This window comes from Paramormyrops kingsleyae, chromosome 16 (assembly GCF_048594095.1).
Source record: "Paramormyrops kingsleyae isolate MSU_618 chromosome 16, PKINGS_0.4, whole genome shotgun sequence".
Classification (NCBI taxonomy): domain Eukaryota; kingdom Metazoa; phylum Chordata; class Actinopteri; order Osteoglossiformes; family Mormyridae; genus Paramormyrops; species Paramormyrops kingsleyae.
In genome coordinates, this window is record NC_132812.1 from 13,327,508 (window position 1) to 13,341,172 (window position 13,665).

Consider the following 13,665-nt stretch of genomic DNA (forward strand, 5'->3'; position numbering starts at 1 on the left):
ATTTGATTTAAAGATTCTTTTAAATCAAAATGAGAATTAGTGTTGCTACACACCTTTTACAGTTAAAACAGTGCTGCAGCTTTCACAGCCAGCATCATTTAACACTTCACATGTGTAATTTCCACTATCTGTCACAATAAGATTTAAGATCTCTAGGACTGCTTGGCCATCCTTGAAGCTCATCTTGTGTTTCTCTCCAGGGCTGATTTCTTTGTCATTCATGAACCATGTTATATGTAGCTCTGGCGAGCCTTTAACAGTGCATTGCATTCGCCCCGTTATGCCCTGTTTCCAGAGGATTTTGGGTTCCAGTCTCTTAAGAAAGGTTGGGGACTCTAATAAGAAGTATTAGAAAAAGGTCATAATGCCATACTCAGTCATTTTCAGTTGAGAAATCATGATCCAATGTCGAGAAATAAAGATATTCCAAAAAAGATGAGACAAAAAGACTCAGATCAACATATTTCAAAGATGGTAAGAGGCAGCATAAGAAGCATCAATATTTATTTATTTTCTATTACTATACCACTATACCTAACATTTCACACATCAGAGATTTAAGAGTTAATCTCCGGTTGTGCAGATCTGCTGCTTCACAAATACTGCACAAACACGGAAAATTAACTTTCAGTCTTACCTTGAACGCTTACTGTGGAAGAGCAGCTATCACTGCCAGCATCATTTGCAGCTGTACAGCTGTATTTCCCACTGTCTTTAAGCTTCGTATTCGGAATTTCAAGAGTGGCAACTTTGTCCTCAAAAGTAATTTTAAGATCCATGGAGTGATGCAGCTTCTTGCCATCCCTAGTCCAGGTGATGACCACTCCAGTATCTTCATCTACCTGACACTCAAGTCGCAATGGCTTCCCCAGAGCTACTGATGTTGACGTAAAGGTCTTTACAAAATTAGGCTTGTCAATTACCCTTAGTTCTGTGCCACACATGTCAGTTCCAACAACATTTGAGGCTTTACATTGGTAAGTCCCTTGATCAGAGAGAGCAAGTTTCACTATTTCAAGAGTATGTCGGTTCTTGTCAGCAGAAATTTGGTAGTTTCCTCCCGAAGAAATAGCAACGTTGTCTTTTTGCCAAACAACATTCATTGGTGATGAACCAGTAACAACACACTGAATTCTTGCTTGTTTTCCCACATATGAAGTCGTTGGATCTGGCTTAGTAATAAAGACTGGTGGGAAAACTTCTACAAAAATTACAAAAAAGAGTAATATAAATTGGGCAGAAGATTTAAGAAACAGATTATATGACTACACTGTTAAAGGCTGTGGGATGCAACAGCAGCAACCAAATTCATATTCCAATAAATAATAATAACCACTCATATTCAATAACAATCATTGAAGAATGTACTACACCATTCATTCCACTTACCAGCTACATTCAGAGAAGCTGAACAGCTATCACTGCCATATTTGTTTGTAGCTTTGCAGGTGTATTCACCACTTTCGGCTTTAGTTGGATTCAAAAGCTCCATGGAGGAGGACAGGTGATGGCTGATGATCCTGCACTTGTCACTATCTCTCATCTCACTGCCAGACTTAAACCACTTGAATTTTACATTGGGTGCCTCTTCAATCTCACATTCAAATCTGGCGCGACTGCCGACACTGATCTCCAAAGGTTGAATTTTGTGCCGAAAAACAGGTGGTACTGTGTTGCAGAAGACGGGCGATTGGGAAGAAAAGGGGAAAGAAAACCAAATTAGCACAACTGGCAATAATTCAGTTACATTCATTTTAATGGGGAGGTGATTGGCTGGAACGATGATGATAGAATGGCAAACACTAGTAATCCAGGGAGTGACTGAAAAGAAACAGGTGGAAAGGTTAAATGAAAGACAGCATCAATTCAGTGAAAGCCATGGGAAAATGTGATGTCCAAAAAACATGCAATGTTTGTGGTGGTGCACAGAACCTTTATCATTAGTAATAACATGGATTTTAATATTTAATGCTGCACTGAAAAAAAAAATGTCAGGCTTATCCCTGATATCCAACCTCTTAAGAATACTGTGAGTTTTGATGATGTTGAGCTCTTGCCAGCCTTGTTCACAGCTTCACAGACATATTCTCCTTGGTGCTTCTCCTTGATAACCTTGTCAATTACTAGTGTGTAATTATCATTGTCCTTATAACACTTGAACTCTTTGCCAGATTTAACCAATTGTCCATTGAAATACCAGTTAACATTTGTAACAGATGTTACAATCACAGTGAAACTGACCATACTATGCTCCTCTACTTCAGTGTTCTCTAGAAATGTTTCTATAACTGGAAAGTCTTTTGTAATTCTTATCGGGCTTTCAGCTACAACAGCGTGTTTCAAAAACTCCCCTCCATATCTTTCTATAGATTGGTCTACAGGTATTTGTGCCAGTGATACATCAGTGGATTGATGAGCTTTGACAGTTTCAAAAGAAGCATGAGATTCAACCTTCAGTGCAGCAGATTGGGGTTTAGCTGCAGAAAAGTCTCCAACCATTTCAGAAAATCCAACAGTTTCTATCAAAGAAGACAGCATTTCTTTGGAAGACGTGCTGCTGACCCTCAGTCTTAGTGGCTTATCTATCTCCTTTATTCCAGGCTCTTCAGAGGTCAGGACTGGTTTATCATGATAGATCATAGAGTATAAAGTTGATTGAAGCTCATTTCTTAGATCAGCAGTCTGGGGGTAATCACCATCAAATGCAACAGTAATTTCCAAAGGTGTGCTGCTTGTTGTGATAAGGTATGTGAACATTGCATATTTGGGTGCTTTGAGCATTTTAACTTCCTTTACCTCTACAACTTCCAAACTATTCACAACTTCGGCTAACAGCAATGGCTGTTCACATGCTACTGCAGATTGCAATGCATGTTTTAACTGATGCTTTATGTCCAAGCTGAATGATTTTGAAGTAGGAATAATAAAGGTAAGCTCTTTTGGTAATACTGTACTTTCCTGGGTCTCATGCACGGTAAGCACTTCTTTGGACTGTTTTATACTGCAAGCTTTGTTTGCCTCTGATTTATTTATTTCCTGAGATACTTCTCCAATTATTACTTGATTCTCTGCCATCACTACAGATTTTCTAACTGATTGTCCTTCCTGAATTTTGACAGCAAAATCTTGTTCGGCAGCTTCCAAAGCAACACTACGTTCAGTTGAGATTGCTTTCTCCTCTATGTTAACTGGTTCGCAAGGAATACAAGGCTCAACCTTTGCTTCACAGCTAAATTTCTCTACTACATTCAAAGTATTTGTGTGTCCCTCCTGTAAAGTTTGACTGTCTTCTGTGGTCATTAGGTGCATTAAGGCCCACTGATCCTCTTTCTGAACTAATGCACGCTGCTGTTTCACAACTGTGGTGAATGGGGTCTCCTTGGGCAGTTCCACTGGTTTTGAAATCACCTGGAGAATATTTTGAGGCTTTGGTTCTGTTTTAAGTACAGAGCAAACCCCAGTTATTGACCCATCAATGTTTGTAGAATAGTCTGCTGTTAGCTTCCTTTTCTCTTCAATGCTTACTGCTTGTCTACGGACTCTCTCCTGTTTCGATAATGAAATTTGTTCCTCAGGCTTTTCAACTGTAAGTATTTCTTCTTTAGCTAAAACACACTCTGGGTGAACAGACTGAAGATGTAAAGGAGTAAGAGATTCTTTTGTAGGCTGAACGGAATATTGAATTTCCTTTGAAGAAAACTGTGATGACAGATCACAAGTAACTGAATTCTGTTCATTAGTAGTAACTGTATGCAACAGGGTAGGCTGTTTTATAATGTCTGTTTGTTCAGCTATTGGTTTCTCACAAATAATTCTTCCATCAGAGGGTAATGTACCCTGGTCTCTCATAATTTGTAAATGCATGATTTCTCTTTTTTCTTTTTGAGACTGCACAGTAAGTGCCTTTTCTAAATCTGGTATTTGTTTCGTTTGTTCGGCCTGGAGAATCTGCTTCTCTTCAGATACCAAACTTGACTTAAGAACAGCATCTTTACAAGGCACTGCCTTTGCTTCTTTCAGTCTATGTATGTCATATTTGTCCTCTTTTGATAACAAATTCTTAATTTCAGTGACAGATGCTAGAACTGGCTTGAACATTTCTTTTCCAGTCGAAGATTGCGTAGAAGCCTCAGAGATAGACCACTCTGTAGAATGCGCTTCAGACAGTTTCTGCTTTTCCGTCGCCAAAGCGGAATATAGTATTTTCACACCTTCTTTGACTCTGTAGCTTTGTTCAAACTCTGGCTTTGAAATGACTTCCGATTGCTCATCCACAATGGGTAACCTGGTTTCCACTTGATGACTAAGAACTTGTATCTGTTCTCTTTTTTTATTACCCATAAGCTCTGTTTCTATGCTATTTAGAGGGGTAATTTTTTCAGTAACTGCAGACATGATATTTGCATGTCGTTCCTGAGCCATCTTCAGTTCTACGATGACAGGGCTTTGAATGTGATCATAATGTTGTTCTATAAAGCCTTGGCTCTCCTGCACTGCGGAGGTGAAAGTGGGCACATTGAGCTGTCTCACAGGAGCCACTGTAGAAGAAGGAGGCTGAGTGGGAGCCACAGATACTCTCTCTTCTAATTTGTGTGACTGAAGCAGAGCAGCTTGGCGGGTGATCTGCTCCCTTTGAAGATTAGCAGCAGATACGTTCGTCTCTTGCAAGGTGCCTACCTGTTCACTGATTACTGTTTGTTTATCTTCTGTACCGATTGTGTAAAGCATCTTATGCCCTGATTGCAGGCAAGCTCTGGCTTCCCCTGGTAGGTTCACTGTATACAGACGGGATTCAGTGGCTTCTTCGGTCATTGATATTTTGTAACCTTTCTGCGTCTGATAAACGCTGTGTTCTTCATTGTAAGTTTGGGTCTTGTGGCAAACAATCAGTTCTGCACTGCAGGAGGCATCCCCAAAAGGATTAGATGCTTGACATGTATAAAGGCCACTGTCCTCCATCTGAAGGCCATGTAGCTGTAAGTATCCAAAACCATCTGGGTTTTTCTGAATTGTATAATGACTACTAGGTTGAATCTGATGGCTGCCTTTAAACCATTTAACTTCTGTAAGTGGTTCCCCAGTCACATTATACTGAAATTGAGCTTCACCTCCTTCAATGCACTGAAGACTTGCAATGGGTAAAATAAAACGAGGAGGTGGTTTTTGGAGTATTTTTCTCCTCTCCTCAATGTGTACATGCAGGAACGTACTAGAAGTTGAGTGGCCATAACTGTTAGTTGCTGTACAAGAGTACTGCCCTTTATGTTCCACCTTTACCTGAGAAATAATTAAAGTGAACTCATCTTTCTCTTGAACTAATTTATAGACTGAAGAAGATGTGATCATCTGACCATCGTGAAACCATTCAACCGTAGGTTTTGGAAAACCAGACACTGTGACAGTAAACTTAGCCGTATCTCCGACAGTAACATTTGTTGGCATAAGCCTGGTAACAAAAACAGGCTTTTCTTTTTTATTTTCTAATTGTACAGGATCAAATCTGGACTCTGGTTTGAGTTCAAGTGTTTCGGTTTTTTCAGTTAAATATGGGCTGGTGCCAGTGGATTCTTGTTTTTCTTCATTTGTGAAGGTCAAGCTAGAGAAAGCTGAATGAAAATAATAAGTTTAAGTTTTTACTAAAAATATCCATTCAGAAACACAAGTTCTGAAATGAAACCCTTTCCAAAATGACATTAACTTAATTTGTGAGTAATTCACTCATCACAGAACCATAAAACAACATCGCCAGGACACATCTAATTTTCTTATAATTAATTATTATAACTATAGATACAGTGCAGTGAAGGTTGTCTGCTTTTAAAGGTATTCTTCAACCGATTGTCATGAGTTGCTGGAATTTTTAAACTATTATTGATTTACTGATTTATCCATCATTTTCTTATCACATTAAAAGACAGTAAAAATGTCAGTTGCACATACAGGCAGCTAACATCAAACACTGGTTCTGCAGAGAAAGTAGCCTGCCACAGCACAAGATAAGCAGCTAGATAGGTCAAAATTCATGGACATTAAGCAGATAAGTCACAATAAATGCATCCTGTTTTATGTTAAAGTACTGTCACTTGCATTGTTACAATATGAAACTTTTGAAATATATAGTACTCTGCATCATTGTTTTCGCAGTACACGCTAATTCTCTGTCACCTATAAACTGAGAGCTATCTGAAGTCAGAAAGGTCCATCAGTTGCAAGAAATTAAGTACATAAAAAATGCAGTGCGAATGAATTTTACCTGTGGCTGCTTGTGTGGTTTTTGGTTCTATCTGCTCTCCCATTTTCAGGACTGCAAAAAAAACACACACATATGTTACAATGCAGCATGAAGCATTTATTTGATGTTTCACTGAAGAATTGGATAGTTTTCCCGCTGTCTTGAAAAAATGATTGACGGCAACCTGTCTAGATTCATATATTTTACATTGCAGTCAACCCAACCTGGGGACTTGGTGAAAACTGAAAATTTATTATATATTAATTTAAAAAGATTATTTGTGTTATACATAATGAACATTAATATGAGGGAAAGATATGTCGTGTTTATTGTGTTACGCAGAAATAATATCCATGGTATGTGAGTTCTACAATTTAAATGTATGTGATCCTGTGTAATGTTAAAATCCACTTTATAATTTGTTCCTCCTTCACCTCAGCAGGGCCGTAACAGCAGCATGTAACCTAAACTGCTTCACCTTTTGACTCGTCAAGATCCTTCCTTCCATAAATCAACAAATGGTTCCTGGGAACAATTTTCATTTCTCCACAGAAGTCCCTGCTCTTAGCAGATATTGTTCTATTAATAATATAAACCTTTGCATATTATAATTTTTTAGACAAGTTTCATCAAGTGATTTATGCGAGGGCATCCTGGTTTCTTTCACACTGAAGGGTGAATGAAAGTCTTGTCTTCCATGTTTATAAAAAAAAATCCTTTCCATTATGAATTCCCAGCACTTGGATTTTAATATGTGTAGTTTTCTCATCTTTGATTTCAGTAATACGAAAGGGAAGTTTAATTAATAAATCCTACGTTCACCATCTGTTGTTCATGGTGGTGAGTGACATGAGGCTTCATTTACAAAAAAACATGATCAAAAGAATAGAACTTACAGGCATAAAAAAGTATTCCCAGGTGAGATTACGATGAAAATTAATTATCATATTAAAACGTAAAAGCCTTTTTTATTTATATAAAAAACTAATTTCAGAGTAATACAATTTAATTGCAAGACTCAAAAGATTCACAAAAACCACATGGTTAAATGTAGGTATTAGTGATGTTTTCCATTTCCACCAAAATGCAGATAAAAACAAAAATACAGTATCGTGCTTTGAACTAAATGATTAAAAACTCACCATCAACAGACAAGACTGCAGAGCACGATACCATTCCAGCTGGGTTCCTCGCCACACAAGTGTACTCTCCCTTATCCTCAAGGAAAACTCGAGTAATCTCCAACTGACACTTATCATCAAACTGAGACATTCTGAAGATGTCAGATTGTTTTATCTCCCTGTCTTTGCAGTACCAGATGATCTGTAAATCTAAGGAAGCAAAGACAATTAAGACATTTTTCCAATACTTAAACAATCAACCAGTTATTTATAAGTAGTAACTAATATAGGTATTTTCGGTACCACTTTACAGTAAGGCTCCATTTTTCCACTCATAATAAAAAGAAAACTGTGCTATAACTTGTTTAAAATTGTCTATTAATAGTTTACAAATTGTTACAACCTAATTAATAACCAGATTATAAACCATTCATAAACCCTTTATATGGGTAGCCTTATTGTAAAGTGGCATCGTAATTTCTTATAAACACTAAGTGAAAAAATGTAGTACCTTCACCAGAGACACGGCACTGAAACTGAGCAGTTTCTCCTACGCCGACAGTGGTGTTGCAAATTGGAGAAATGATAACAGGGAGGGACAGTGGAGATCCAGTATCAGGGGAAATCACTTCAGGGACTAAAAAGATAAATTTTATCATCAGACTCAATAAATACATTTTCTGATCACAAAATTACAAATCACAGCACGTATGTTTATAATAGCGCTACAAAAAAAGGATTACAGACGCTACTCTATTTGCAAATGAGATACATAACGAACAGCCGTTCACAGCTTGAAATGTTCGTAAGTCGTCATTCAACATAATTTTAAGTGTATACACAAGTACAAATAACTAGGGTGCTGGGAGTACTGCTGCGCGGCAGGAGTAACGGCCAGAAGTCGTGCTAGGCGGAATTTGCGCGCAGAAAGAAAAAAATGATGTTGCGGACAGGAAACGCGAGCCCAACGAACACAATTTGGACTTGCAGTCGTCTTCGTTTGTATGTCTGAAAGTCCGTAAGTTGAAAGTTTGTAAATAGAGGAGTGTCTGTATTTTTACAATCAATTAATCATGTGATCAAGCAATCAATTAATCTTTTAGTTGTGCCAAAACACTGGGTTTAAAGAAAAGTGCAAAAGTGTTATTTTTAAATCACAGTTGCAAAAAAAACTTTACACAGTACAGAGAACCTCTAATTAAAGTGACAAACTCCAGTGGTAAATTTTGCCCAGTGCAGGGTTGGGTCACAACTTATTTTAGAGAAACACAGTATACCATATTACCATAACACCACCCAAGCCACTTAAAAACTCTTCATAAATGTTAACCTATTTTTCTACACTGCTTGTATGTTTTATGTTGAGAGTAATACACCACATTTGTACATCATTTTGGGCAAAAGTGTTTAAATTATGCAAATGTAAATATTAGCATACATATATAAACTTCTTCTGGTTATTTTTATGATCATTTTAAATTATTAATATGTGTACCAGCAACTCTTACCTTCAATGATAAGATCAGCAGTGCTGGTAGCCTCTCCACACTCATTTTTGGCCTCAAACCTGTAGACAGCTGCATCTTCTGGGAAGGCCTCAATGAGGAGGAGTTTGTACTCATTACCATCTTGCAAAAATTTGCACTTGAACCCAGGAGACAGAACCTGGGAGTTCTTGTACCAGAAGACCTTTGGCCGAGGAATTCCTGTCACCACCACAGAGAAGCAAGCCGGCTTCCCAGCCTCAACACACAGAGGCTGCATATGCTGAATTATTTGAGGAGGTTCAGGAACTGAATGGAAAACAGAATATGATGGAGAATGAGGAGGAAAAAAGCAAAATAAGTTTGTTTTGTACATTTTCTATTTTTTTTTTCATTTTAAAACTGTAAGAAACTGTCATTGTTTAAACTGTACTACTCACTGTTGACATTGAGTGTAACCACACTTCTGTTTCTGCCAGCAATAAATGTATACTCTCCAGCATCACTGTGACAGGTCTCTGAGATGGTCAAACGATGGACTTTTCTAATTACAACATAGTTGAACCTGTCTTCAACAGAAAACTTGATCTCGATCCCATTCCTCAACCAGCATCCTTCAACATCATCCTCATTGACTTCAAACTCAAATGCAGCTTTGTGCTTCTCAACGATCTAGAAATATTCAAGAAATTTTTCATACTGTTAGCAAGGAAGGATTTGTATTACTATTTTGATGTGTTATAATGTGTTAAATATGCCAAATAAATATTTACAGTAATTTCCTTCTCCATTGGCTCTGTGATCCGGACATCACGACCCTCCACAGTGAGTTGAGCTTTGCAAGTGCTTGAACCAGCAACTACACAATACTCTCCAGCATCAGATAACCAAACATTTTGAATTATCAGTCGATGCACATATTTCTCACTGGAAATCTTGTATCTGGAGGCAAAATTTTAAGAATTAACAAAATTTTAAAAATTGAAAAATTCAAGGTGCAAAATTTATCGCAGATTCTGAAGCAGACCAAGTATTCTAAATACAGGCAAAAGATTTTTCACAACCATTTACAGTGCTGTGCAAAAGAATTAAGCAAAGAAAATTTTAAAGATTATTTTCCTGGGTAGTATGCCTATACTGTGGTACCTCAGTTCTCGAACTCATTAGAACTCGAATTTCTTAAAAATCGAACCAACCAGTTCGAAAAAAATTTACCTAGCGCTCGATCTGAATCTCAGAAATTAAACCGTGAACGCCGACCTAAGATAACTTGTATGCGCGGGGAAATGAGTCACGCGGTACGTCTCTCAGCGCAAACAAAGGGTAACGCTTCAGTCGCAGCCTTGCATTCGCTGTGAGAGCATTGTGCATGTTTACACTAGCTGAATACATGTATTTCGACAGTAAAAATACATTTAGACAATGATAGTAACAATAATAATTATTATTATATAATAAAATACATTTAAAAATAAAGATTTCTTATTCATTATTTTAATACTAATAATAAACCATTAATACCTTTAATTATAATAATGTTGTGCCGAGCAGGGGTGGAACGGAGACAAAGGTGCAGACGTCAGGGTATTGGGGAATACGGGGTTTAATTACGCAGGTAAAGCAGGCAAAACGCAGATGGACAATACAATGACCGGACTGTGGAAACAAACTGAAACGTGGACGAAGTACAGAGGACTAATTATAACAACCAGAAACAGCTGATCACACGGGGATTCCACGTGGGGTTAACGAGGCGGTGTGGCACACGGAAGGAGCCGACGATCGGGGCAGGACACATTGTTTGGATACATTTATTTTCTTACTTTTCAAATTACTGTTTTGATAAATGTGCTTAGATGTGTTTAGTATATGCTCTTCTTGTTTTATCCGGTTCATTTTGTGTTTAAATGCTAAAAAAAAAACATATTCAGGTGTAATTTTTTGGGGTTGGGAACCAATTAATTGTTTTTCCATTATTTCTTATGGGGAAAATTTGATCACAAGTCGAACTTTTCAGGATTCGATCCGGAGTTCTGAATGGATTAAATTCGAGTTCTGAGGTACCACTGTATTTGCTCAGGAAAAAAACACAGTTTAACATTAGGATATATACAAATGAACAGTAACCGTAATAAAAAAAACAAGAAATGGGAATGGGATTCCAAAACTGAATAACTTTCATCAAAGAAAATGAATTAAATAGAAACATTGATCCAGTGGCCATTAATGTAGTTAAATGCATTTTAAATAAGAAATAATGACAAATCATTAATAAATTATATCATAAACATTTCCTATGGGTCTTGTGAGTCTCACAAGAATTGCCTAGTAGCTTCAACCGAATGTGCTGAGCCTGCAAACTTGTCAATTTCTGAGAGTCAAGGGCAGTAATGCCCAAAATGACATTTTATGAACCATTTGCTGTATTGTCTGACCCCACTAGATGGTGCTCTTGGTTTACTTTGGGGTATGCTTTGAGGCCTTTTTGAACAGAGAGCACCATCTACCAAAGAGTTGGGAGTGGTGAGCCGTAGCCATCATGCAGCCGGGCATGAACACAGCACAAATCCAACGGATTACAGTATGCGGAGGGGCATTGAATACTTTTCACATTACTGTAAATATATGCAAGCATGATTATAAATATTTGTTTATTAATTCACATACCTATGGAGTAATGCAGTTTGCAATCAATAATACAACAAAATGTTTGAAGTGTTGGAATGCATGGTGGTTCATTTATTATCACTGAAGCCTCACAATTTTAGTATCAATTTCCACCCCAAGCTCCATGTTTATGGAGTTTGCCCATTCTATTAATGTTTGCATGGTTTTCTTCTTAAAGACACATGGTATAGATGAATTAGTGTCTCTAAACTACCCAGTGAATGTGTGCTTTGTGATGAATTGGCATTCAGTCTAGGGAGCCCCCCCCCCCCCCCCCAGTCTTGTGACCTGTGCCTGGAAGGAGAAACTCCAGGTTTACCGTATCTGATGGAAGCAGCATGGAAATTGGACAAGTGGAAATTAATGTGGGATTACAATTGAAATAAAAGCATGCTACTGAAAAGCAATCAGCTTCAACGGTTTGAGGAAGCTTTTTCAGGATGAAAAACCATCTTTATCCACTTATTCAAAAACATCAAACCTATTTCACCAACTGACTCATTTTAATAGTAATTCAATAATACACCATGCTTTACCTACTCTTCATCTCTTAACCGCTTATCCAATTCAAAATTGTGATAAGCTTAGAGTCTATAGCAGTTTCCCAATCTGCTCCTTGGGGACCCCAGAAGGTCCACGTTTTTGCTCCCTCCCAGCTCCCAGCCAGAAAGTCCACACTTCAGCTTCCTCTCAGCTCCCGGCAGTGAACAATGTGGACAGGAAGTTAGTCCACCAAAATCTAAATAAACTCTATGATCTATCTCGAGACACTAATTCAACCATCTAGGTCACATCATTGGAGGGGGGGCTTGGAACCTGATAAGCCAAGATTTGCGACACTACAGTTCTACCCATTGAGTCACCATTCCATTTCTGGAAGTACCAATGATATGACTTCCATAAACACTGTATACACGTACTACATTGCAGTGCTGATAAGAAGCCCATTAACAGTGTAGAGAATAAAGTGGTAGAATATATTATATAGCAACCGATAAAGAAAAAAAATTATATAACTATCTCAAATTTTTGAACCGGGAAACACAGCAGGGCCATTGTTTTGTTATTTGAAGGATAAAAACCCAACTCCCATTATATTCATAGACATAGTGTATGTTTACATACACTGAGGCACTTTTTTCTCTTTTGCCGAGTCTCTGAGTTTCACTGCACACACCACCATGCGCCCCTATTTATAATACAGACAAAGATCACATGACAGGTTTTGTATTATTGAATAAGTAAATTATTGACAGCACATTTCATATCTATATATTAACAGAAACATGACTGAAACATGATGAATTACAAAGACTGGGCAACAGACTTAAAAAAAAGTCAATATACCGTTCAGATTTGTCCAGTTCCAGTCCATCTTTCATCCAAATTACTTGTACATTAGGTTCTGAGACTTCACATTCAAATACAGCTTTCTTCTTTTCAGTTGTTTTAATATCTTTGATGAACTTTGTAAACTGAATAACACGAGCTGAAACAAAACATGGTATGTAACAAGAAAATAACTTACAAATTACTCCAGAGGTATTATGAAGCATCTGAAGTATACTTACCATCAACATATAAATTAGCCGATGTTGATGCAGATCCAGCAACAAATTTATATTCTCCACCATCTCCAAAGTGTACATTTCGGATGGTCAGAGAGTGAGAGAGCTGTTTTGAACGAATCTGAGATCTTTCTGTAGAACGAATCTCTACGTCATTCTTCAGCCATTTGTAAGAAATTCCCTCATAGTTTACATTTACTTCAAAAGTGATTGTGTCTTTCTCCTGAGCATTAAGATCATTCAGCATTGATGTGATCAAAATAGCTGTTGAAACAGAAAAAGTTCAGTGAGCATTAATCAATATTTAATGGGGGTGTAAAGATGCAATGTGATGATGATGTGGCATTGATCTGTAGCGTCAGAATCAACTTTTAGGTGTAAAATAAACATACGCATACTTCCAGGTTACGTGGTCTTAGATTTACATGCTGCATGTAGACACACTAAGTAGCACTATGTAGCAATCCCCGCACACACATTTCCAAAATGTCAGACAGGAAGGTTCATTAATATCCATAAAGAAAGTCTACTGGATGATCTTTCTGCTATGGTGCTTTTGGGAAATGCCTCTGTTTTGTAGCACAAAAAAAGTA

The 13,665-nt window shown here is 37.6% G+C and overlaps 1 protein-coding gene across 1 annotated transcript in view; it reads right to left on the reverse strand.

Moving 5' to 3' along the window:
- The window catches only part of LOC111838565 (titin-like), a 167,507-nt gene that overhangs the window by 133,934 nt on the left and 19,908 nt on the right, over positions 1 to 13,665 (reverse strand). The window contains 12 exon segments of the mRNA XM_072700231.1: positions 54 to 335; positions 638 to 1,201; positions 1,390 to 1,668; positions 2,016 to 5,606; positions 6,254 to 6,304; positions 7,375 to 7,563; positions 7,865 to 7,990; positions 8,862 to 9,146; positions 9,278 to 9,509; positions 9,611 to 9,779; positions 12,852 to 12,993; positions 13,076 to 13,336. Coding sequence (XP_072556332.1) covers positions 54 to 335; positions 638 to 1,201; positions 1,390 to 1,668; positions 2,016 to 5,606; positions 6,254 to 6,304; positions 7,375 to 7,563; positions 7,865 to 7,990; positions 8,862 to 9,146; positions 9,278 to 9,509; positions 9,611 to 9,779; positions 12,852 to 12,993; positions 13,076 to 13,336 — 6,171 coding nt within the window.